Here is a 26,825-nt window from a genome sequence, read left to right as displayed (position 1 = left end):
GGCGGAGCAGGCTCGAGGGGCCAAATGGCCTACTCCTGCTCCTATCTTCTATTTGGATGATCAGCCATGATCTCATTCAATGGCGGAGCAGGCTCAAGGGGCCGAATGGCCTACTCCTGCTCCTATTTTCTATGTTAAGGCCTAGGCAACAGAAGGCATGGCCACCACTGGTTGAGCGATTATAATCAGGGATGCTCAAGAGGGCAGAATTAAAAGAGCACAGATAACTCCATGGGCTGTAGTAGATTAGAGATAGGGAGGGTTGAGGCCATGGGGTGATTTGAAAACAAGGATAAGGATTTTGAAAGCTTTGGGCATATTTATGATTTGTGGTGGGGCTTTAAAAACATATTATTCAAACATTATCCCACTTCACAAGAAATGGAAACATGCTCTTCCTGGCACCTGATTCAGCAGGTTTGGTTAAGCCATATATACCAGGCTCAATCAACAGTTTGTGTCTAGTTAATTGAGTGGTCATGATTCCACCTCCTCTTGGTCTGCTGAGACTTACCTTCCAGGATCCAATGTGCATGGCTCATGGCATTTGATGCCCTTGGAAGTGTCAGTGTTTATATACTTAATCAAATTTAGAATTCAACAACCTAATCATAAAAAAAGTGACACAAATTTTGCAAAGTTTCAAAAATTTATTTTCAAAATAAATATAAATGTGCATGTCAATTAAACTTTTCAAATGGATTTCAATCTGTTTGTTCAGTATTGCCCTTTACAGGATCAAAAAAGGGTCATAGCCAATACTGTCTTTAAAGCAAAGATTTGTTGATATAAATTGGATCTGCAGTTGATTGAGAATCTATTAGGAAACAATTTTAATTTAACATAGGTAGCAAAAGCCTGGCCCCTGAACATCAGCATGTCCCAAAACAGTGCAAGGCTGTTAACAGTATTCCCCCCTGCCCTTTCAACTTTAAGCATTTCCCCCCCCTGCCCTTTCAACTTTAAGCAAATACAATGAAAGAATGTCATCCTTGCCACCCCCCTATAAAATCACTGCATTTGATACCCAATTTATTACTGCCTGTATACGGCAAGGAAAGGGGCCCTTGTAGCCAAAATTTAAATAGCAAACCCAACACCTCCTACCAGCAATTTACCTTTGTTATCATACTTTAAAAATCAATGCCACGCAGTGTAATCTTTCAACAAGGAATTCAGTACTTCTGGCACTAGGTCATGCCCATGCAGGGTTACCTCTGGCCAAGTTTGCTGTTGGAGGCAACCTTGTAAGGCAAGTCCTCTCTGGTGCAGATTGTGGCCATTGCTGCTGCACTAACGAGCTTTCTTGATGCAAATGTTTAATTGGGCTCTGGTGTGTGTTCTTCAGGGCACCACAAGAAGAAATCATACTGGGACAGCATTCTGTTATTAAAGCCTAGTCTACAATTTAAACATTGTAAGATCAAGTTAAAATGACACAAACTCTTCATCTGCTGGGGACAGGAAGATATGGGTCGAGGTTTATTGCAGAACCGGTGTTGAAATGGTAACCTCAAACCCCTATAGCTTTCTTCTACCCTCATTTGCAATTTCCAAATTCAACATTGTTGATGGAGGCGAGATGAAGTAAGGTGGGAGGAGGCTCGTGTGGAGCACAAACACAGGTATAGATGGCCTGTTTCTGTGTGATAAAATTTGATGTAATTTGTAACTTCAGATATCGGGACTGGGGGGGGGGGGGGGGGAAAAAGAAAGGAAGATACTTTTTTGGGCTAAGAAACAGAAGTGTGAGGCCACATGGTGACACCTCGTTAGATGCTGATAAGGTGACAGTATATTTTCAAGTTATAAAGATCACCCTGAAATTCCTGCTTGTCCACACATTTCAGGACAGTGCAGAGTGGATGATGCCCTGAAAGAACTCTTGTTAAAGAAAAAGCATGAATACTGGAAATGTACACCACATCAGTCAGCAGCTGAAAGGGAACTCTCTGAGTTCATGTCTTGGGTATAACTATCAGAACTCTTCTGAAAAAGAGTTCCAGCTGAAATGCACAATGGCTGCTAGGGATCATCATTTGTCATTCAAGGGAAACTCAAAGAAAATCCAAATTTCTGTAGTACAACAATATAAAATGCATATTTTGGAATAATCAGATTACACAACCAGGAACTATGAAACAAACTTCTAAGCATTTTAGCACAACTTTTTGAAAAGGAACATCAAAAATCTTACTTGCCTAGTCATAAATCCAAGCAGATTAGAAAAAGGCAAGGTTATACCAGGAAGCAATATCAATCTACGTACATGCCTAACAGGAATATTTTTCTTTTTAAAAAGCAATATGTATGCTTCTGGTTTAAAAGCAACAGCATGTCAACAAAGGGGAAAAAAAAGTCAACAGCCAATTGAAGTTAGACAAAAAGTTACACAAACTAACAAGAGATTTAATATTTTTCATTAAGAAAATGAATTAAACTATATACATCTCAACATTCAACTCTAGCTTCACGTGACTCGTGTGACTAATGGGCAAGTAATGCTTGGAGAATGGTGTTACCCATAATACACTGCTCCCAAAAAAGGTGCAAGAAAAAAACTTTAGTTTTTCCATCAAATCTTGTGTGGACCTTTGCATTCAATTATGGCACTAATTAGAAGAGTCCCAAACGAGAGCGTGCACAAAGAGTAGATTTTAGTCTGTGCACCATATTCATTTTTAATCTTTTAAGTCCTTTTTTCCCCCAAAAAAACTTTTATTTTTAGGACATGCCCACACAATGCATCAAGGGTAACGTTACACTTGGTATGATTTTTTCTTGGGGTTGAAGGGAAGAAAGGTTCTCAACATGAAATTTCTGCTGATTGAGGGCCAGAGTGTTCAACACCTCCCACATTGGCATTCGAGTTAGTGTTCGGGTTCAACCCCATAGCTGGGTGGCTATAAAACTTCGCAGCTTCCCCGGTGTGAGATCGGCTCCTGTTGCCTTCTAGGGACACGACGCTGGATCCGGATGCTGAACGGGATCTCATAAGACGAGTCATGCTGGCTGCAGGCACTTCAGATTAAAGAACAGGGCAAAAAGAGAGAACACATGGTTAACCAGGTACAATGATAGTGTGCTACTATTGTACCGAACTCACATCTAAGGAAAATGGTTTCTACTTACTGTAGCCCATTCCTTGCACAAAGTATTTAAAAGCCTCTGTAAGCTTTGCTGGCTGCAAGAGAAAAAAACAAAACAAGAGAGTGAAACCTCTGAAAAGTTTAACCTGTTTTAAATTCTATCCTACAAAAATTATCTATCTTGCTCACGAGAGAATACTTCCATAATGCTGTCCCTGTCATTTGGCAGGTGGCTGTGTGTGCCAGAGTGCATGATCGAACTCCGCTCTATTCTCATCTACCCACCCGCTTCCCCCCCCAAAAAATCTACAGATGCAAGACAAAGCCAGTCCTTATATTTGGATGGAGCCCTCACAGGAAGAAACCTCCTTTAAAGAAAACAAAATTGTAACCAGTTATGTTAAGCAGTCCATTTTACACAGCAAGTTTCAAACATACCTGAACAACTTGTGGCTGTCCTCCACAGTCAGACATCTATTGCAAATAAAAGGAGAGAATGGTTAAGTCAAAATCTCACATCTAAATTGTGGCCCATTGTTTAATGGCTTCATTATTTTCTGAATGAACAGCTAGAATTGGATTTACCACATTAAGGAGTCATTTATTTAATTTGCTCATTTTGATAAGTTGGGAGTGAATGCCAATTTTTGGGAAACATTGCTGTTCACCGTTGCTCTATCCTATTTTACTGGAAGTAGTCACTTTAGTTTCAAAATGTCTATACACATTGTAACGATTTGCAAGGTTCACTTTCTTCATAAAAGCATTACTCTCAGGCCCCAAATCCATGCCCAGCTGTTATCAAGGAGACCAGCTGCAAAGCTACGTCAGAGCCATTGCAACTGCACCGTGATGTGCATGACGCCACCTGGTTCATCTTATGAATTCCCCTCCCTTCCCTGTGGGCACATGTGGCTTTCACTCAGCTATCTAGGTGTATGGCTGAAATCAGGAACGATCATGGGAAAATTATAGTTATAAACCCACCGCCTACTCTCAGGCACATCATTGGTTTCATCAAATGGCCCAGTGGTAAACAGAAGGTTGTAGGTACAAGCCCTACTTCAAGGTTTTGAACATGTAATCTAGGCTGACACTTGGTGCAGGAGTGCTGTATTGTTGGGGTAGAATCTTTGGGCAGAAATGTTAAACCAAGGCCCTTTCTGTGGATGTAAAAGATCCCATGACACTGCAAACAGGAGAATTCTCCAAGTGTTCTGTCCAACATTTAACATTCAAAACACCACCTCCCAAAATAGATTAACTGGTCTTTATCTCATTCTCACTCATGGGACCTTGCTGTGCACAAATTGAATGATGTGTTTATTTACACAACCGTAAGTACACTGCAAAAACAATTAATTGGCTGTGAAGCAGTTAGAGATGTGAAAGGCACTACATAGTGTTTTATTTTTCCTTTTATCTGTCTCCACCTAACTTTCGTTCCCTCACCACCACCATCCCCCCCCAAAACACATCAACAGGAGGATCGAAAAATACTGGGATATCGTTCTAATGAGCATCAGCACCTCACCCAAACTGAGCCTAGGCCAAGTGCCAATTGGCTATTTGATTGCAGAGGACATCATAGCCAAGCCCAATTCTATCCTTACCAGGGCATCCACACACATTTTCCCCACAAAAAGAAATGGTATGTTTACCTTTATTACAAGAGGATTTGAGTACAAGAGTAAAGACATCTTACTGCAATTATATAGGGCCCTGGTGAGACCACACCTGGAGTATCGTGTACAGTTTCGGTCTCCTTACCTATGGAAGGATATCCTTGCCATCGAGGGAGTGCAACGAAGGTTTACCAGACTGGTTCCTGGGATGGGGGGGATTACCCTATGAGGAGATTGAGCAGACTAGGCCTATATTCTCTAGAGTTTAGAAGAATGAGAGGTGATCTCATTGAAACTTACAAAATTCTTACAGGGCTCGACAGGGTAGATGCAGGGAGGATGGTTCCCCTGGCTGGGGAGTCTAGAACCAGGGGTCACAGTCTCAGAATAAGGAGTCGGCTATTTAGGACTGAGATGAGGAGAAATTTCTTCACTCGGAGGGTGGTGAATCTTTGGAATTCTCTACCCCAGAGGGCTGTGGAGGCTCAGTTGTTGAGTATATTCAAGACAGAGATCGATAGATTTTTGAATATTAAGGGAATCAAGCGATATGGGGATAGTGCAGGAAAGTGGAGATGAGGTAGAAGATCAACCATGATCTTATTGAATGGCAAAGCAGGCTCAAAGGGCCAAATAGCCGACTCCTGCTCCTATTTATGTTCTTGTGTACACCTGCCTCACCAAAGGGACCACACAGACAAACCAACAGCTTAGGCATAATGCAGGGCTTCTGGTCTATACAGCTTACTGCATTTTCCCACTACGAACACTCGAAAAGGAGTAGCAGGAAGAGACCAGCTGGTCCATCAAGGCTGCCCCACACTTTTTTGTTCAATTATTTAACAGAAATGAATTGGAACATGAGGAATTTCAAGACACATTTATTCTGGTTGTCTGAAGGATAGGACAAGATGCACATTTATAAATTGAAAAATGTTTAAAACAGATGATCGAAAAATAATTTGAAATGATTCGTTCAGCAATTTTGAAGTACACAATGAATGACAAGAAACAATGATGCTTAAAAACTACCTCAATGGAAGAGAAAAGCCATGGTAACAAAGGGACTGGCTTTGGGTAAAGTGTTAAAAGGACAAAAACAACACCAATAATGCCAGTGCTGGTTGTAAAACAGAACTAGTAATAATTTTTTTTTTTATTAGTTGCTGGAACATTTGGTACATTTCCTACTACACTGGCATGTGTCTTGCAGTGGGCATTAAAGCAGCAGCTTTTTGCTGTACTCTGCCAACTACTAGCACTTCCAAACACCGTTCAGTTACTGGCATAATAACTCAAACGCCACTTACTTTTTAAATAAGTTGTAGGTTTATTGGTGTAAGCCACACAGCAAAATGTTTGTGCACCATGCAAGGCATCTATTTTCCTGCAGGCTTACAACTGTTGAAACACAAATACCTGGTGAAAAATTGCAAGGCCTGTGAAGTTTAAAGGGTAGGAAATTCAGTACCTTCTGTTTACAGGATAAGGTACAAAGTGCTTCATTATTGTAGACTCTTTCAAAAAAAGTTAGTAGAACAATTACAAAAACTGAAAATATTACCAAGGGAAGTTATTATAGGTATTGAAGTTTGAGTCGACAGCTGGATATTGAAGCTTATTAAAATTCAGTGGCTTCTAAACCTAAAAGGTTGGACAAATAGGTCACACTGACTGAGCAGGTTCACTCCAAGTCTCACTTTTGACATTATTGCACTGCACGTAAGCAATCAAGCGCTAGGTGCAATCTTAAAATTCTGCACAAACCATTACTTGCAGGATCATTTTTTGTGCATTTCCGAAAGGACATCCCCGTTACCCTATTCTATCTTGTCCTCCCTAAAGATTGGGTTTGGAGGCCAACACAAAAACTGAATTTTTTTTAATTTATTTATTTTTTTATAAACTTTAGGTTCATACACATTCTGGTTCAAACTGCAAGCGACAATGGCTTCCTGTAAACTTTTCTTTTGGCAGCAATGAACGCTTCAGTATTCTCAAACTAGTTCGACAGCCATTTAAAACAGTATGCCAACATTTTGCCTATGTGCAGTTACATTGCATTACCTTTAGCAGAGTAGTCTTTGTTGGATCAAGCTTAGTATTACATTCAACCTGAAAGAGATAATCAATATTTTACCATTAAGCACTTTTACATAGATAAGTGATCAGCGTCATACCCAGCCAGGAGAGTCCCAATTTAAATAAATACATCTTGCACAATCTGAACAATGGATGAGAATAACCCACACGGTTTAAATTTCAATTTTAGAGTCATAGGGTTATACAGCACAGAAAGAGGCCCTTCGGCCCATCGTGTCCACGCCAGCCATCAAGCCCTGTCTATTCTAATCCCATTTTCCAGCACTTGGTCCATAGCCTTGTAATGCTATGGCGTTTCAAGTGCTCATCTAAATGCTTCTTGAATGTTGAGGGTTCTTGCCTCTACCACCCTTTCAGGCAGTGAGTTCCAGATTCTAACCACCCTCTGGGTGAAAGTTTTTCCTCAAATCCCCTCTAAACCTCCTGCCCCTTAACTTGAAACTATGCCCCCTGGTTATTGACCCCTCTACTAAGGGGAAAAGTTCCTTTCTATCTACCCTATCTATGCCCCTCATAATTTTGTACACCTCAGTCAGGTCCCCTCTCAGCTCTAAGGAAAACAACCCCAGCCTGTCCAGTCTCCATAGCTGAAGCGCTCCAGCCCAGGTAACATCCTGGGGAAATCTCCTCTGCACCCTCTCCAATGTAATCACATCCTTCCTATAGTGTGGCAACCAGAACTGCACACAGTATTCCAGCTGTGGCCTAACTAGCGTTTTGTACAGCTCCATCATAACCTTCCTGCTCTTATATTCTATGCCTTGGCTAATGAAGGCAAGTATCCCATGTGCCTTTTTAACCACCTTATCTACCTGTCCTGCTGCCTTCAGGGATCTATGTACATGCACACCAAGGTCCCTCTGATCCTCTGTCCTTCCTAGGGTCCTACCATTCATTGTGTATTCCCTTGCCTCGTTAGTCCTCCCAAAATGCATCACCTCACACTTTTCAGGGTTAAATTCCATTTGCCACTGTTCTGCCCAACTAACCAACCTGTCCTGTAGCCAGGAGGCTTCCCTCCTCGCTATTTACCATTCCACCAATTTTCGTGTCATCTGCGAACTTACTGATCATCTCCTACATTCATATCTAAATCATTAATGTACACTACTAACAGCAAAGGACCCAGCACCGATCCCTGCGGTACCCCACTGGACACAGGCTTCCAGTCACAAAAACAACCTTCGACCATCACCCTCTGCCTCCTACCACTAAGCCAATTTTGGATCCAATGTGCCAAATTGCCCTCGATCCCATGGGCTCTTACCTTCTTGACCAGTCTCCCATGCGGGACTTTGTCAAAAGCCTTACTGAAGTCAACTGCACTACCCTCATCCACACACCTAGTCACCCCCTCGAAAAAATTCAATCAAATTGGTTAGACATGATCTCCCCCTGACAAAGCAAGGCTGACTATCTTTGATTAATCCTTGCCTCTCCAAGTGGAGACTAATTCTGTCCCTCAGAATTGATAGAGAAGCTGCTTTGTGTAACAGACCGGATTATCCCCAGGATTAGTGTATCGGAACACAATTTAAGTAAAGTAAATTCTACCTAAAATCAATAGTTTGTTGCCAATTTTCGCTCAAGGTACCGACTCCTTGCACTAACGGCACACACCCGCTAGTGACTTACTCACAAAGCAATTATTTAAGTGTGAATCGTGCCGGCAGCTGTTAGCGAGTTATCCAAACTTATGGAGGGAAGACCTCGAACTCCAAGAGAAAAGGGCATAATAGACAAGTCCATTTTCACCAACATCTGTATTCATTATTGGAGCCTTCCTGGTCTGTATGGCTCAGCAACTCACTGGATAAATCCACTAATCTATTGGGGAAAATCGCACTCAATACATTTTAATGTTGTAGGACACATTCCTAATATAAGTTTTAATTCATTATCTCAAACTGCTGCATTACCACTCACGACTTGCAGCTACCAAGACTTCGCCCAACTGCTTTGCAACGTATCATGTTTCAAGTTTGAAAGGACAAAAACCTAAAATTGTACAGCAAGGTGCTTTTTACAGTTCAAACAGTATGAAAATTTCACATGCCTAGTATAATGATTTAGTGTAATTCTAGTGACACTACATTCCTTGTACAGAAATCAATTTTTATTTGGTGTTTCAGGAGTCATGCCAATTTAATTTCCTCCATCTTTTCACCACATAGTGGAGTTCACTGCTCCCTCGGGTCAGCTATCCCAGTTCAAGCCAATCAAGAGGACAAAAGTGACCTGAAGCAATCTACCTCACTCCATGGTACGAGTTCCTGGTCTCCATTAAGCACCTCTCAAATGGCAGTGAAGATTATGAATTTGTGGGTGCAAACACAATCACACATCTTGTTCTACCACCTTAGTGGTAGATTTCTGAACATTCATGGACAAGTATTAAAGGGCACTACCATTATACCAAGGATTATTTTGAGTCTCTAAATGATTGATTGCCACACGTTATACAGGAAACTTTGTTATATCTGGCACCGACGGGACCGAGCTGTTGCCAATCTATCAAAACTGCCGGACATACCAGCGTTAATGTTGAAGCATACGGAGGTTTTCATCTCCGTATCTGACAACAAACACTGTTGCTTAGCAACAGCTTCAAACAGTCGGCCCGTACCTTGGAAGCGTTTCTGTAGCTTAGCAACAGCTTCAGAGAACTTTCCAGAGCCTGGCTGTTGGAAAAAAAACCTGACAAAACGGCTCCTGGTTTCTGCCGGTAGATAGAGGTTTCCGGACATACAACCTCCGGATAAACCAAAGTCTCCTGTAATCTTTAAAGGATATTCTTGCAGTACAGATTATTTTGCAACTAGTAAAGGCATCAACAAGGCTTATGCTAGGATTTGAGTAGTCAGGCCACTTTGGTCTATTATTCCAGCAAGAGTTAGAAGAGGTTCAGTTAACTTCAAGAACTTGCGTTTCACGAATAGCCACTTGTAATTAAAACCACTGAACTTCAGTACAGACTCCAAGAAAGCCAGATCATGTATTAGCCATTAGAAATTATTTCAGGCATTTATTATTTTGATGACTTGTTAACAGAGATAAAGTACAAGTTAGCACTGGGGAATGGAATCCATTTCATTCAGCTTCTTAGCCACAAGAGTACCTAAATATTGATATTTGTGCAAAATAAAACTCCTTCGAGGAGATCCCCCATAATTTAACTGAAATGTGAGCACTCCCTACTACCACCAACTTAAATGGCACTCAAAATTAAACAACTGCAGTTTCCATTTTTGTGGTTAAGTAAAGGCAAAGGGGGTTAGCACACAGGGGAATGAGCAAAAGCTCAAATGGGCAACATGGTTGCCATGTCCTCAATAAACAGTTATCTTTATAAAAACAAAGTTTGAACAAGAAATTCATGTACTGTAATCTGGATAGTAATCTTAACATACCACAGCATCCACTGCAGGTGAACTGTCTCCAACCACTAGCAAAGTGGGACATCTACAAACAAAACAAAATATTGATCAACACAACTGATGGTGAATACCTGGACTATATGGTCTCACCAGTACTTGGTGCATTAAGAAATCTTTCCACAAGAAAGTCTAACTGGTTGGCCTGTGCAAGTAAGTTTTGGAAATAGATATTTAAAAAAGCTGTTTTAATCATGGCTGGAAAAGGCTGCAATACATTTGGACTTCTAATGACTAGCCCAACTCAATGTTTCATTTTTTTATTGCACCACCCCAAATATTCTTCACTGCCATTATAAATTTCAAAACAAAATCAGACTAGTTTCTACCAAACATTTCCAAATTCATCTTCTGGGAGTTATAAAAGGACTTCTAAATAAATCAAACTCACTGTAAAGTAGGAATGTTGTGATGTGTTCCAGGAAGCGGGCGCTCAATATTCATGTCTCTTCGGCTGCAAAAAGGAAAAACACATCTTTAAGTGGGTCAGTTTGAGAGTTGTCCCCTTGTCCAGTCTCTTCCCACCTACATCCGCGACTCTTCCGACACTAACAGTTTCCCGGCCCCAACCGCCTCCTTTTCACTATGGACGTACAATCCCTCTACACCTCCATCCCCCACCAGGATGGCCTGAGGGCGCTCCGCTTCTTCCTTGAACAGAGGTCCAACCAGTCCCCATCTACCACCAGCCTCCTCCGTCTGGCTGAACTTGTTCTCACATTGAACAACTTCTCCTTTGACTCCACTCATTTCCTCCAAATCAAAGGTGGTGCTATGGGTCCTAGCTATGCCTGCCTTTTCGTGGGATATGTGGAACACTTTGTTCCAGTCCTACTCGGGTCCCCTCCCTCACCTCTTTTGCCGGTACATTGATAACTATCGGTGCCGTCTCCTGCTCTCGCCTTGAACTAGAAAATTTCATTCACTTTGCTTCCAATTTCCACCCTTCCCTCACCTTCACATGGTCCATCTCCAACTCTTCCCTTCCTCGACTTCAGTCTCCATCTCTGGGGATAGGTTATTGACAAACATTCACTACAAGCCCACTGGACTACACTTCCTCCCACCCCGCCTCCTGTAAGGACTCTATTCCATTCTCCCAGTTTCTCAGTCTCCGCTGCATCTGCTCTGACGATGCCACCTTCCATACTAGTGCTTCCGATATATCTTTTTTCCTCAACCAAGGATCCCCCTCTCCTGTGGGTGACATGGCCTTCGACCGTGTCCGTTCTATCTCCCGCACTTCTGCCCTCATCCCTGCCCCTCCCTCCTGGAATCACGATAGAGTTCCCCTTGTCCTCACTTTTCACCCCACCAGCCTCCACATTCAACGGATCATCCGCCGCCATTTCCACCACCTCCAGCGTGATCCACCACCAAACACATCTTCCCCTCACCACCTCTTTCAGCATTCCGTAGGGACCGCTCCCTCAGAGACACCCTAGTCCACTCCTCTACCACCCCCAGCACCCCTGCCCCCTTCCCATGCAAGCGCAGGAGATGCAACACATGCCCTTATACCTCCCCCCTCCCCACTGTCCAGGGCCCCAAACACCCCTTCCAGGTGAAACAGCGATTTTCTTGTACTTCCTGCAATTTAGTATACTGTATTCACTGCTCACGATGTGGTCTCCTCTACATTGGGGAGACCAAACGCAGATTGGGGGACCGCTTTGCGGAACACCTCCGTTCAGTCCGTAAGGGGGACCCCGAGCTCCCGGTGGCCTGTCACTTTAATTCACCGCTCCATTCCCACTCGGACCTCACCGTCCTCGGCCTCTTGCATTGTTCCACGGAAGCTCAGCGTAAGCTCGAGGAACAGCACCTCATCTTTCGATTAGGCACTCTACAGCCCTCTGGGCTCAACAATTTCAGATCATAACCTCGGCCCCCAACATACACATTCTCTTTTTTTTAATCCACACTTTCGTCTGAGCTTTTTTCTTCCTTCCCACATGGCAGCGGTCCTTCATTCTGCCAGAGCCATCCTTTGTTCCTTGAATGTCTCGCAATCTCTCCTGCTTTCTATCCTATCACTGATCTTCCCTTTTGTTCTTGCATCCCCTCCCCCTTTTCCCAGCCCCTACTTGCTTTCAAATCTATCCGCTTTCCATTTTTTTCCAGTTCTGACGAAAGGTCTTCGACCTGAAACGTTAACTCTGTCTCTCTCTCTCTCTCTCTCCATGGATGCTGCCTGGCCTGCTGAGTTTTTCCAGCGTTTTCTGTTGTTATTTCCAGTTTGAGTGTTAAATTGCCTATGTTAAAAAAGTCTTCCAAGAAAGTCAGTAGGAGCTTTACTTTGTTTAATTTGCATTTCCCCCTTTATAGCCTTTTCTCCTTCCTCAACCCAATATGTTCTGCCAAATCTACACTATGCAACTACACTCGTGTTTTAAACATTAAAGTCCCTCAGGCACAAGTGTATCCAACATATTTCAACTTCACAAAGCCACAGCGGGCATTCTTCTTTTGAGAGCGTGTACCCCTGAATTTCACCCCCATCCCCCCGCCTTCTGACAACCTGAGGTTGAGATGGTTAACGACCTAGACTTGAAGTAATGCCGCTTTGAACAAGCAGCCAGGGTATGCGAGAGGGGTCCATGACTACTGCTTCTGGTAATTTTCCCCCCTCCACCATGTCTGCTTGAGATGCAGTGCCTGATCTATACTCACTCTCCATTAACTGGTGCAGCGACAGAAAAACAGAGTGAGGATTTGACAACTGGTTGCAATGGCTAAAAGTTTAATGGGGTTTACCCACACAGGTTCGAACTCTGCTCAAATGAGTCATCTCAAGTGGAATAGAAAAGGTTAATCCGAACTGATACACTACTTGAAGTAACTGTAGGACAATAAAGGTACTAATGAGCAAACGGCAAGATCAGGACTAAAGTCAGGAAGCACTTCCTTGCACAAGTGATTAATAACTGGATTAGTTTTCTCCATAGGGTAGTGGAGGCAAAACCTGGAGTGATTCAAGAGGCAGTTGGATGCTGTGATGGGGTGGGAGCAAGGGAAGAAGTGGGAAAACTGAAGGTTTCTTTGCAAGGATGAGCTCGGTAGGTCAATGGTCCATAATCTGTACTGTTCTTTAGAATTAACAATGTTCCACCATACCTTGGCCTGCACACTGGTGCTCCAACACATTATACCACCAACTAGGGAATATTTTAATTTGGCTCCACAGAGTTTACCATTGTAATCTAACAGACTTGTGTAGTCCACAGGTAGCTAGTACCTATTGGCCAAAGCTGTATGACAAAAAAAAATACCAAATCTACTTTCCAGGGAGTTAGTGAGGACATACAGTTCTTGGGCTGGAAGAAAAAGCTCCCAATACCAACGTAATCAGCTATTGTGAACCTGGTAACAACCTAGGTCTGTATGGCCCTGTGCTTCACAGGACAGTGCCTTTACCCAAGACATGTGATTTAATTTTTGTGAAATTAATAAAGAAAATGAAAAGGGATCCAGTGCTACTTTACCTGTTGTATGAATCAACAAAAAGCTGCAGATTGTTGTGATTAAGCTCACTAGAAATGTGAGTGCGGTACAACTGGATCAAACTGGGATTAGCGGTCATTTCATCCTAAAAAGAGATTGCAAATATATTAGACAATGTTAATTGCAATATCATAACACACCTAATTACAGGAGATACTCGAGCAAAATTTTAAAAATGGCAGTGGGCAAAGATTTTACTTGTAAAAATCAACCATGTTATTGTACACATTATAATAATCACTTAAAAACTATTACAAATCTACAGTTGCTACAAACTTGGCTAAGCTTCCTAGGTTTGCTTCCCCCTCTCCCTCAAATCTGCCGTCATCACACCTCTCCTCAAAAAAAACCTTGATCCCTCCATTCTTGCAAACTACCGCCCCATCTCCAACCTTCCTTTCCTCTCCAAAGTCCTTGAACGTGTTGTCGCCTCCCAAATCCGTGCCCATCTTCCCCAGAATTCCATGTTTGAATCCCTCCAATCAGGTTTCCGCCCTTGCCACAGTACCAAAACGGCTCTCAAAGTCACAAATGACATCCTTTGTGACTGTGACAAAAGTAAACTATCCCTCCTCTTCCTTCTTGACTTGTCTGCAGCCTTTGACATGGTTGACCACTCCATCCTTCAATGCCTCTCCACCGTGGTCCAGCTGGGTGGGACTGCACTCGCCTGGTTCCATTCTTGTCTATCTAATCGTAACCAGAGAATCACCTGCAACAGCTTCTCTTCCCGCTCCTGCATCATTACCGCTGGTGTCCCCCAAGGATCTATCCTTGGCCCCCTCCTATTTCTCATCTACATGTTGCCCCTTGGTGACATCATCCGAAAACACAGCGTCAGTTTCCACATGTACGCTGACGACACCCAGCTCCACCTCACTACCTCCTCTCGACTCCTCCACGGTGTCCAAATTGTCAGACTGCTTGTCCAACATACTGGATGAGCAAAAATGTCCTCCCATTAAATATTGGGAAGACCGAAGCCTTTGTTTTCGGTCCCACCCACAAACGCTGTTCCCTGGCCACTGACTCATCCCTCTCCCCAACATCTGTCTGAGGCTGAACCACACTGTTCGCAACCTTGGTGTCATATTTGACCCTGAAATGAGCTTCCAACCACATATCCACAGCATAACAAAGACCGCCTACTTCCACCTTGGTAACATCGCCCGCCTCCGCCCTTGCCTCAGCTCACCCGCTGCTGAAACCTTCATCCATGCCTTGGTTACCTCTAGACTTGACTATTCCAATGCACTCCAGGCTGGCCTCCCACATTCCACCATACGTAAACTTGAGGTCATCCAAAACTCGGCTGCCCGTGTCCTAACCCGCACAAAGTCCCGGTCGCCCATCACCCCTGTGCTCGCTGACCTACATTGGCTCCCGGTTAAGCAGCACCTCAATTTCAAAATTCTCATCCTTGTTTTCAAATCCCTCCATGGCCTCACCCCTTCCTATCCCTCTTGAGCATCCGATTATAAATTTTTTTTTAAAAAAGCGCTCAACTTTTGGTGGCTGTGCCTTCTGTTGCCTAGGCCCTAAACTCTGGGATTCCCTCTCTAAACCCATCAGCCTCGATACCTCTCTTTCCTCCTTTAAGACACTCCTTAAAAACTACCTCTTTGACCAAGCTTTTGGTCACCTGCCCTAATTTATCCTTATGTGGATCTGTGTCAAATTTGTTGTCTTAAAATACTCCTGTGCAGCGCCTTGGGACGTTTTACTACGTTAAAGGCACTATAGAAATACAAGTTATTGTTGTTGCTTACCAAGGGTACATCTATTCAAAATTGATAGCATTTCTTTACAATATTCAAATTTTAAAATCCAATGACAATTTTACATTTTGTTTTTACACCAATGACCTGGGAGCCAATATTTTTTTTAATTTTTTAAACTTGTTCTTGGGAAGTGCGTGATGCTGACAAGATCACATTTATTGAGCATCCCTAGTTGCTCCAAGGTGGTAGCGAGCCTTCAACCCTCAGGTATTTTGTAGTGATAACCATCAAGGGAGCAGCCCAATATTGAGCCAGCAAATATGACAGAACAGCAATAGATGCCGAAGTGGGGCTAGCATGCAACTTGGATGGTATCCCCACAATATTGTGGTTCTTGTTCTTCAGTGGTAGAAGTCACAAGGCAGCAACATGCCGTCAAAGTAACTTTGGTGAGTTACTGCTTTGGCATTCTGTAGATCATGTATGCAGCAAGTAGATTTTGAATCCAGTTTCAAGAGTGCCAATCATGCTGAACGCTCTGTTCTACAGGATGTCAATCTTAGTGCTGTTGCAGTGCTCCCATCCAGGCGAGTGGTTAAGTATTGGCAGTGCCATTGTAGATCAGGAGGAAGATGTTGGAGTTAGTCATTACCTGACAAATTGTACCTGCCACTTGTCATCAAAAGTCTGCTTGTTATCCAGGTCTTATTGTAAGCTGACATGGGCTGTTTCATAATCAGGAGTGAATGAAGCTGAACACTGAAATCATCAGCAAACAGCTCGATGGTTGTTTAATAGTACCACCCAGATTAAATTCTGTGCCCTTGCTTCCCCCCCAGAGCTTCCTCCAAACAAAAATTCATCAACTGAAGGGTGGGGAAGGAATGAAAAGGTGATAATCAGCTGGTTTCTTTCCATTCAAATCAAACGTCATGAGACTGCATGGGGTAGAAAGACAATGTTGAGGATTCCAGGGAGACTCAAATTATGTAACCCCTACCCTACTTGGTAGAGGACCGAACCAAGCTGAAATCAGCACTAATCTCATGATGGAATAATGCTCTAACCACATCACAGTATGAATGAGATACATAAATGCTGACTTCACCTTTCCAAACAGATGAGAGATCACAACGTCTGCCAGGTTAGAGGTCCAACCAGTAATCTAGGAGAAAACAAAAAATGATTTTACTAACTGAACTCATTACACAGCACCTCCTTTTTTCTCTCCTCTGAAAACCAACCACATCTTGCAGCTCGTTGTGTTATGTTACATAACACAAATGAGGAGGATAGTAGCAGACTTCAGGAGGACAGACAGACAGACTGGTTAAATAGGCAGATGAAATTTAATGCAGATCAAGTGTGAAGTTATGCATTGTGGAAGGAAAAGTGAGGAGGGGGGTTCACATACATAAATCTTTGAAGGTGGCAGGACAAGTTGATTAAGTTGTTAAAAAAGCATACAGGAACCTTACTTTATAAATAGAAGCATAGAGTACAAAAGCAAGAAAGCTATGCTAAACCTTTATAAATCACTGGTTAGGCCTCAGTTAGAGTACTGTGTCCAATTCTGGGCACCACACTTCAGGAAAAATGTCAAGGCTTTGAAGAGGAGATTTACCAGAATAATGCCAAGGATGAGGGACTTCAGTTGTGTGGAAAGACAAGAGAAGCTGGGATTGCTCTCCTTCGAGCAGAGAAGGTTAAGGGGAGATTTAATAGGGGGGTTCAAAATTACGAGGGGTTTGGATAGGGAAGCCACAGTTTCTACTGGCAGAAGGGTCAGTAACTAGAGGACACAATGAAGATAATTGGCAAAAAAGCAGGAGGGGAAGAGGAGAAGAAATGCAGCGAGTTATAATGATCTGAAATGCACTGCCTGGAAGGTTGATGGAAGCAGGTTCAATAGTAACTTTTAAAAGGGAATTGGATATATACTTCAAAAGCAGAAATTTGCAGGGCTATAGGGAATGAGCTGGAGAGTGGTACTAATTGGATAGCTCTATCAAACCTTCTGTGCTGTATGAATCTATAACATAGGGCATTGCAGGGGGCTGGGGAGCGAAAGGACAAAATTCTTGTAAGGATGACCAAGTCTGGGAATTCAACATTCAGGTATTCAATATTCAGGAAGGGCAGGAAAAGAAGAAAAGGAGGTGGGGTAGCATTGCTGGTTAAAGAGGAGATTAACACAATAGTAAGGAAGGATATTAGCTCTGTTGATGTGGAATCTGTATGGGCAGAGCGGAGAAATACCGTGGGGCAGAAAACGTTAGTGGGAGTTATATACAGACCCCCAAACAGTAATGCTGAGGTTGGGGATGGCATTAAACGGGAAATTAGAGACGCGTGCAATAAGGGCACAGCAGTCATCATGGGTGACTTTAATCTATATATAGATTGGGCTAACCAAATTAGTAACAATACTGTGGAGGAGGAATTCCTAGAGTGTATACGGGATGGTTTCCTGGACCAATATGTCGAGGAGCCAACTAGAGATCAGGCCATCTTAGACTAGGTATTATGTCATGAGAAAGGATTAATTAGCAATCTTGTTGTGAGAGGCCCCTTGGGGAGGAGCAATCGAATTCTTCATTAAAATGGAGAGAGTGAAGTAGTTGACTCAGACTAGGGTCCTGAATTTAAATAAAGGAAACTACGATGGTATGAGGCGCAAGTTGGCTAGGGTGGATTGGGGAACCTTAAAGGGTTGACGGTGGATAGGCAATGGCAAACATTTAAAGATCGCATGGATGAACTACAGAATTTGTTCATCCCTGTTTGGCATAAAAATAAAACAAAAAAGGTGACTCAACCGTGGCTAACAAGAGAAATTAGGGATAGCATAAGATCCAAGGAGAGGACATATAATTTGGCCAGAAAAAGCAGCAAACCTGAGGATTGGGAGCAGTTTAGGATTCAGCAAAGGAGGACAAAGGGATTAATTAAGAGGGGGGAAATAGAGTAGGAGAGTAAGCTTTCAGGGAACATAAAAACTGACTGCAAAAGCTTCTATAGATATGTGAACAGAAAAAGATTGGTGAAGTCAAGCATAGGTCCCTTGCAGTCAGAATCAGGGGAATTTATAATGGGGAACAAAGAAATGGCAGACCAATTAAATACATACTTTGGTTCTGTCTTCACAAAAGGAGGACACAAATAACCTCCCAGAGATGTCAGGGAACATAGGGTCTAATGAGAGGGAGGAATTGAAAGAAATCAGTATTTGTAGGGAAATTGACGGGATTGAAGGCCGATAAATCCCCAGGGCCTGATAATCTACATCCTAGGGTACTTAAGGAAGTGGCCCTAGAAATAGTAGATGCATTGTCGGTCATCTTCCAAAATTCTATAGACTCTGGAAGGTAAATTAAAAAATAGGACCTCAAAAAGGTAGTAATCTCAGGATTGCTACCAGTGCCACGTGCTAGTCAGAGTAGAAATAAAAGGATATTTCAGATGAATACGTGGCTAGAGGAATGGTGCCGGGGGAGGGATTAAAGTTCCTGGGACATTGGAACCGGTTCTGGGGGTGGTGGGACCAGTTCAAACCGGACGGTTTGCACCTGGGCAGGGCTAGAACTGATGTCCTAGGGGGTGTGTTTGCTAGTGCTCTGGGGGGAGGGTTTAAACTAAGATGGCAGGGGGTTGGGAACCTGAGCAGGGGGACTGAGGAAAGGGAAACGAGGATAAAAGCAAAAGAAAGGAAGGAGAAAAACAAAAGTGGCAGTCAGAGAAATCAACGGTTTAAATCAAACATGGCCACAGTAAATAATAATTCTAATAAGTCTAAGAGCATTAAAAAAATAAGCCTGAAGGCTTTGTGTCTTAATGCGAGGAGCATTCATAATAAGGTGGATGAATTGGCTGCGCAAATAAAGGTAAACGAATATGATTTGGTTGGGATTACGGAAACGTGGCTCAAGGATGGCCAAGGCTGGGAACTCAACATCCAAGGGTATTCGATGTTCAGGAAAGATAGGCAAAAAAGGAAGGTGGGGTAGCATTATTGGTTAAAGAAGGGATTAACACAATTGTAAGGAAGGATATTAGCTCTGATGTGGAATCTGTATGGGTAGAACTGAGAAATATCATGGGGCAGAAAACGTTAGTGGGAGTGGTATATAGACCTCCAAACAGTAAGGCGGAGGTTGGGGATGGCATTAAAAAGGGAAATTAAAGAAGCGTGCAATAAGGTGACTTTAATCTACATATAGATTGGGCCAACCAAATTAGTAACAATACTGTGGAGGAGGAATTCCTGGAGTGTTTACGGGATGGTTTCCTGGACCAATATGTCGAGGAACCAACCAGAGATCAGGCCATCTTAGACTGGGTATTATGTAACGAGAAAGGATTAATTAGCAATCTTGTTGTACGAGGCCCCTTGGGTCGGAGCAATCATAATATGATCGAATTCTTCATTAAGATGGAGAATGAAGTAGTTGACTCAGAGACTAGGGTCCTAAATTTAAATAAAAAGGAAACTACGATGGTCTGAGGCGCGAGTTGGGTAGGATTAATTGGGGAATGTCACTCAAAGGGTTGACAGTAGATAGGCAATGGCAAACATTCAAAGACCGCATGGATGAACTACAGAAAATGTTCATCCCAGTTTGGCACAAAAATAAAAAAGTGACTCAACCGTGGCTAACAAGGGAAATTAGGGATAGCATAAGATCCAAGGAGAGGACATATAAATTGGCCAGAAAAAGCAATAATCCTGAGGATTGGGAGCAATTTAGGATTCAACAAAGGAGGACAAAGGGATTAATTAAGGGGAAAATAGAATGAGAGTAGGCTTGCAGGGAACATAAAAAAACTGACTGTAAAAGCTTTTATAGATATGTGAAGCGAAAAAGATTGGTGAAGTCAAGCGTAGGTCCCTTGCAGTCAGAATCAGGGGAATTTATAATGAGAAATGGCGGACCAACTAAATACATATTTTGGTTCTGTCTTCACAAAGGAGGACACAAATAACCTCCTAGAGATGCTGGGGAACATAGGGTCTGATGAAAGGGAGGAACTGAAAGAAATCAGTATTTGTAGGGAAATGGTGTTAGGGAAATTGATGGGATTGAAGGCCAATAAATCCCCAGGGCCTGATAATCTACATCCTAGGGTACTTAAGGAAGTGGCCCTAGAAATAGTAGATGCATTGCTGATCATCTTCCAACATTCGATGGAATCTGGAACAGTACCCATGGATTGGAGGGTAGCTAATGTTACCCCACTATTCAAAAAAGGTGGTAAGCCTGACATCGGTAGTGGGGAAAATGCTAGAGTCCATTATAAAAGATGCAATAGCAGAGCACTTGGAAAACAGTGACAGGATCGGACAAAGTCAACATGGATTTACAAAAGGTAAATCGTGCTTGACTAATCTACTGGAATTTTTTTGAGGATGTAACTGGTAAAATAGATAAGGGAGAACCAGTGGATGTGGTGTATCTGGACTTTCAGAAGGCCTTCGATAAGGTCCCGCATAAGAGATTAGCGTGTAAAGTTAAGGCACATGGGATTGGGGGCAAGGTATTGGCTTGGATAGAGAACTGGTTGGCAGACAGAAAGCAAAGAGTTGGAATAAACGGGTCCTTTTCCGAGTGGCAGGCAGTGACGAGTGGGGTACCGCAGGGTTCGGTCCTTGGACCCCAACTATTCACAATATATATTAATGATCTAGACAAGGGAACTAGATGTAATATCTCCAAATTTGCAGACGACACAAAGCTGGGTGGGCGTGTGAGGAGGATGTCGAGAAACTCCAGGATGATTTGAACATGTTGGGTGATTGGGCAGAAACATGGCAGATGCAATATAACATGGATAAATGTGAGGTTGTCCACTTTGGCGGCAAAAACAGGAAGGCAGATTATCTAAATGGCAATAGATTGGGAGAAGGGGAAGTGCAACGAGATCTGGGTGTCCTTGTGCACCAGTCGCTGAAGGTAAGCATGCAGGTGCAGCAGGCGGTTAAGAAGGCAAATGGTATGTTGGCCTTCATAGCGAGGGGATTAGAGTACAGGAGCAAGGAGGTCTTGCTGCAGTTGTACAGGGCCTTGGTGAGACCACACCTTGAATATTGTGTGCAGTTTTGGTCACCTTATCTGAGGAAGGATGTTCTTGCCACGGAGAGTGCAGCGAAGATTCACCAGGCTGATACCTGGGATGGCAGGAATGACTTATGAGGAGAGATTGGGTCGATTAGGCTTGTATTCGCTAGAGTTTAGAAGAATGAGAGGGGATCTCATTGAAACTTATAAAATTCTAACAGGACAAGACAGACCAGATGCAGGAAGGATGTTCCCGATGGCGGGGGAGTCCAGAACCATGGGTCACAGTCTAAGGATAAGGGGTAAGCCATTTAGGACAGAGATGAGGAGGAATTTCTTCACCCAGAGAGTGGTGAACCTGTGGAATTCTTTACCACAAGGCAGTTGAGGCCAATTCATTAAATATATTCAAGAAGAAGGAGTTAGATATATTTTTTAAGGCTAAAGGAATCAAGGGATATGGGGAGAAAGCAGGGACAGGGTACTGAATTTGGATGATCAGCCATGATTTCATTAAATGGCGGAACAGGCTCGAGGGGCCAAATGGCCTACTCCTATCTTCTAAGTTTATGTTTCTATGTATAGTGAACAGCGTGGGGGATAGTGATAGACTTTAGGAAGGCAGACAGGCTGGTGAAATGCGTAGACACGTGGCAGATAAAATTTAACGCAGAAAAGTGTGAAGTGATGCATTTTGGTAGGAAGAATGAGGAGAGACAACATAAACTAAAGCGTACAATCCTAAAGGGGGTGCATGAACAGGAGACCTAGGGGTTTATGCGCACAAATCGTTGAAGGTGGCAGGGCAGGTTGAGAAAGCGGTTAAAAAAAAGCATACAGGATCCTGGGCTTCATAAATAGAGACATGGAGTACAAAAGCAAGGAAGTTATGAACCACCTTTCTAAAACGCTGGTTCGGCCTCAACTGGAGTATGGTGTCCAATTCTGGGCAACGCACTTTATGAAGGATGCGAAGGCCTTAGCAAGGGTGCAGAAAAGATTTACGAGAATGAATCCAGGGATGACGGACTTCAGTTACGTGGATAGACTGGAGAAGCTGGGGTTGTTCTCCTTAGAGCAGAGAAGATTGACAGAGGTGTTCAAAATCATGGAGGGGTCTAGACAGAGTAAAGAGAGTGCAACAGGTCCCATTGGCAGAAGGATCGAGAACCAGAGGACACAGATTTAAGATGACTGGCAAAAGAACCAAGACGACATGAGGAAAATATTTTTTACGCAGCGAGTGGTTAGGATCTGGAATGCACTGCCTGAAAAGGGTGGTGGAGGCAGACTCAATCGTGGCTTTCAAGAGGGAACTGGATAAGTACCTGAAGGAAAAGAATTTGCAGGGCTACAGGGAAAGAGTGGGGGAGTGGGACTAGCGGAAGTGCTCTTGCAGAGGGCTGGCATGGGCTTGACGGGCCGAATGGCTTCCTTCTGTGCTGTAACCATTCTATGATAATCCACAATTCATCAGACTGGTCAATATACCATCAAAATGTGCTATTGGACCTTGGGTTATTACAGATGATCAATTAATTAAAATATATAAAATACACAAAAGTCAGTCAGCAGCTATAAAAAGAAAAGATGAACTAATACATCAGATGCAGACCATTTATCAGAGAAATTATGGTCAACACCAGAAATAAAGGTCTCGATTTTAACCGGGGGGGGGGGGGGGGGGAAGCGGTGTACAGAGCACGGGCATTGAACCTGTAGACATGAAGGTCTGGTTGATATTAACAGCTAGGCCTTATTGCCATAAATTTTCCAAGAGACCTGCCCAATCCACTACCTGGGCAGTGGGTGGGAGCAGGATTTCAGCAGCAGGAGGCTACAGCTGAGGACCCATGGGTATGGTCCCTGGCAGTCAGTTGAGGAGTCTGGACAGGGTGGATGTGGAGAGGATGTTTCCTCTTATGGGAGAATCTAGAACTAGGGGTCACTGTTTAAAAATAAGGGGTCGCCCATTTAAGACAGATGAGGAGAAATTTTTTCACAGAGGGTCGTGAGTCTTTGGAACTCTCTTCCTCAGAGGGCGGTGAAAGCAGAGTCTTTGAATATTTTTAAGGCAGAGGTAGTTAGATTCTTGGTAAGCAAAGGGGTGAAAAGTTATCGGGGGGTAGGCAGGAATGTGGAGTAATTGGATCAGCCATGATCTTATTGAATGGCGGAGCAGGCTCGAAGGGCCGAGTGGCCTACTCCTGCTCCTAATTCGTATTCATATATTGAAGGAGGAGCACAAGTCATTGGAGCAGAAATTACACATCAAGGAAAGTTTAAAATGAAACATCTGCTTACAAGTTGCCTTTAAATCAGTAGTTTAAGAACCTACCATAGTAACAGGGGACAACTGAGACACACCAATAGTGTCTGTGTTGTCACTAGTGAAAGTGAAACTTTCCTACTAGGTCTACCTGAATTGTGAAGAAAGGCTTTCAAATCCAGTTTGTGCCTGGAAGCAGTTGAATTGATGCAATACAAAGATGAAATACTGGCAGTGGTACAAAAGTGAGCAGATTCAGAGAGAGCAGTGTATTGGCAACCACATGCCTACCTGCTGGGTCCTCCCTCAAGAGCTTATGGGTCCTCCTCATGCAAGTCGCCAGAAGATTTATCCTTTGGTATGACAAGACCTCACCCCCTCCTCCACCACAAACCTAAATTAAATGTCGATGGGACGAATGCCAGTTGGATTGAGTGATGTATGGTCTCTTCCTGGGACTGGAGACCACCAAGCTGTTTAGATCGCATTCCTAGAAGTCTATGCAATTCCCCAACACACCATGCAGAGGGGTGGGTACTAGAGGAAAAATCCCAGTAACTACCTGATCCAAGCACCACAAGAATCATGATTCAAACTAGTGACACTCCAACAGAGGTAGGACAACTCCTATGTAGCCCCTTCTGACACTTCTCCCTGAGCTACCCTAATCCTTAAGTGCTGAAGGCTAATAACCAATTTGGACAATTATATGAAACTACTTACATAAATGTAAGCTTTTGAAAATTCCCATATAAACAAAAATATACAACTACATGAAAACCAGTGTATGACTATTTTTGATGTGTAATGGTTTAAGTGTGGAATTCTCCCAAGTGTATTGATAAATGAAATAAACCTGGTGATAACACTACTTCCATTATAACATTTGGGATAATGTAACAATTCAGTAGAACAAGCTTCATCAAGCAAGCAGTTAGAATGTATTGCTGAATTGCTTGCTGTCTTATTTAATAGAATGCTTCCAGCATTGCATTACCTTGGTTGCTGCCCAGTCCATCCATCCTTCAGCACAGGAATTAACATTAATGAGACATAGTCCCTCAACAAGATCAGGAAAAGCCAACTGAAAGAGAAAAGATATGGAAGTGTTTAGGTTATTTGTGGCACCCTCACTTCAGTACGACAGAAGTAAATTTAAAATTATGAGTCCATTCATGCATGAATTTTTAATGTGCACTGCTGGTGAATGAGGCTCTCTACTGGCAGCAAACCTCTAGAGTATTAAAATGGACAAAAGAAGTTCTGTCAAACTTACAGCAAATTTAGTCAGGATATATGCACCAGCTCCAATTCCTATTCCAATAATGCTCTTCAAACTGAAAGGCAAATCAGACCATTTTAGCCAGCTGCACCAGAGCAGGTGAGATGCAATGATCATACAATTTTCGGCCAAAAAAGGTCAAAAATAGAGAGACCCAGTTTGTAAAGTTCGGACCAGTGTAGTAGACAAATGCTTCTACATTTATTTCAGCAAATATATGATAGTTTACATGGATGTCTTCTAGTATTAGGAAAAATACACTGCAACCTTATTAATAGTATTCAAACCTTTATAGAGGGTCTGAGAAACTAAGTCAGAAAGAACATAAAACAAATTTTCACTTAAAAAAAAAGCAACAGGAAGTGAAAATATTTCTCTGAATGGTGGTTGTTCTGTTTGATGGGATTGTTCAGTGCATAGACAGTCTCATCCAATACCAAACCATACAGACAAGATTGTCCCAGGTCTCTCCAGAGTTAGCTTATCTCACTTATGTAGCAATTGGGAGTACTACAACTGGTTTCAATGGTGCTGCGCTTGGAAAAAAGTAGTGGAGAAGAATGGAGGGGAAAAAAATCATTTAGGATCACTTGCTCAATTCTTATGAAGTGATCGCCACTCAAGCATGTACTCTTGTGAATATCGGGTGAGAACAGAACAGGATTGGGCTCAGCAAAAGTTGGCACCTTCAGGACAAGTGGAAAGAGAATTGGGGTGGCAAAAAGTTACATAATCAGTAAATTGTAACTGAGCATATAACATTTGTAGCACCTGCATCTCAATTGTTTAGTCTGTTAGTTAGGTTCTTAAGAGTGCATATAATAACACTGGCAAACTCAAGTACTATGGTTCATGAAAACAGAATATCTACCAATCAATCAGACACAGGTTGAGAATTGCAGCACATTACTAGGTTGAAGTCTTGCTAAATGGATCATTGAGGTCTGTAATATGAAAATTTTAGATTTGGAAACCTTACCCAAAATGCTTCAAAATAGCTGGAAGCATCTCAGCCAATTGGTCCATTGATGGGTACTGGTATCTGCAAATCAGATGCAAAAACATTAACACTATTTTCTTCAAAGTAATTTCAAAACAGTACTACAGGAAACTTTGAGATATCCAGCACCGACGGGGCCGGCGTGTTGCCGATCTATCAAAACTGCCGGACATACAAAAGTTAATGTTGAAGCATACGGAGGTTTTCATCTCCGTATCTGACAACAAACACTGTTGCTTAGCAACAGCTTCTAAAGAGTCGGTTCAGCTGCAAGCGTCTCTAGCTGAAGCTGTTGCTATAGCTACAGACCTTGCAGTGGCTGGCTGGGGAAAAAAAAACAAACGAGATCTAAAAAAACTTACAGAAAACGGCTCCTGATTTTTGCCGTTAGATCGAGTATTCCGGACATACAACCTCAAATCAAATCAACTTTTGTCATTGTTAGTGCACAAGTGCAGTACAACGAAATGTAGGCTTGCAGCTCCCGAGAGTGTACATTTAGATTAAGACATTTAAACATTCAACATACATTTGGCTTGTAATACATTAACATAAACATAACCATAATAAAGTGCATTGGCAGATGTGCAGGCTTGAGAGTTTATTTGTGGAGTTCAGTAGGATGACAGCCCTGGGAAAGAAGCTGTTCCTAAATCTGGTCGTACGGGTGCGAATGCATCTGTAGCGTCTCCCAGATGGCAGGAGGGCGAACAGACTGTGGCTGGGGTGGGTAGGGTCTTTG

At 42.8% G+C, this 26,825-nt stretch overlaps 1 protein-coding gene across 6 annotated transcripts in view; it reads right to left on the bottom strand.

The window, feature by feature from the left end:
- Positions 1-630: 630 nt before the first annotated feature.
- The window catches only part of LOC147114643 (protein NDRG1-like), a 97,295-nt gene continuing 71,100 nt past the window's right edge, over positions 631-26,825 (bottom strand). For all 6 annotated transcript variants that reach the window (XM_085992474.1, XM_085992479.1, XM_085992475.1 and 3 more), the window contains 11 exons: positions 26,063-26,125; positions 25,078-25,138; positions 24,799-24,885; positions 16,585-16,641; positions 13,737-13,840; positions 10,643-10,705; positions 10,228-10,279; positions 6,782-6,829; positions 3,528-3,563; positions 3,133-3,184; positions 631-3,021 (listed from right to left, as the gene is read on the bottom strand). In XM_085992474.1, the coding sequence (XP_085848600.1) occupies positions 2,807-3,021; positions 3,133-3,184; positions 3,528-3,563; positions 6,782-6,829; positions 10,228-10,279; positions 10,643-10,705; positions 13,737-13,840; positions 16,585-16,641; positions 24,799-24,885; positions 25,078-25,138; positions 26,063-26,125 (838 nt within the window). In that variant the 3' untranslated portion in view covers positions 631-2,806. The remainder of the gene's footprint in view (positions 3,022-3,132; positions 3,185-3,527; positions 3,564-6,781; positions 6,830-10,227; positions 10,280-10,642; positions 10,706-13,736; positions 13,841-16,584; positions 16,642-24,798; positions 24,886-25,077; positions 25,139-26,062; positions 26,126-26,825) is intronic.

This window comes from Somniosus microcephalus, chromosome 7 (assembly GCF_052327205.1).
Source record: "Somniosus microcephalus isolate GS21.2 chromosome 7, FLI_Smic_1.0, whole genome shotgun sequence".
Lineage (NCBI taxonomy): Eukaryota > Metazoa > Chordata > Chondrichthyes > Squaliformes > Somniosidae > Somniosus > Somniosus microcephalus.
Note: the sequence above shows the minus strand (reverse complement) of the source record. Positions and strands in the feature narration are given on the sequence as shown.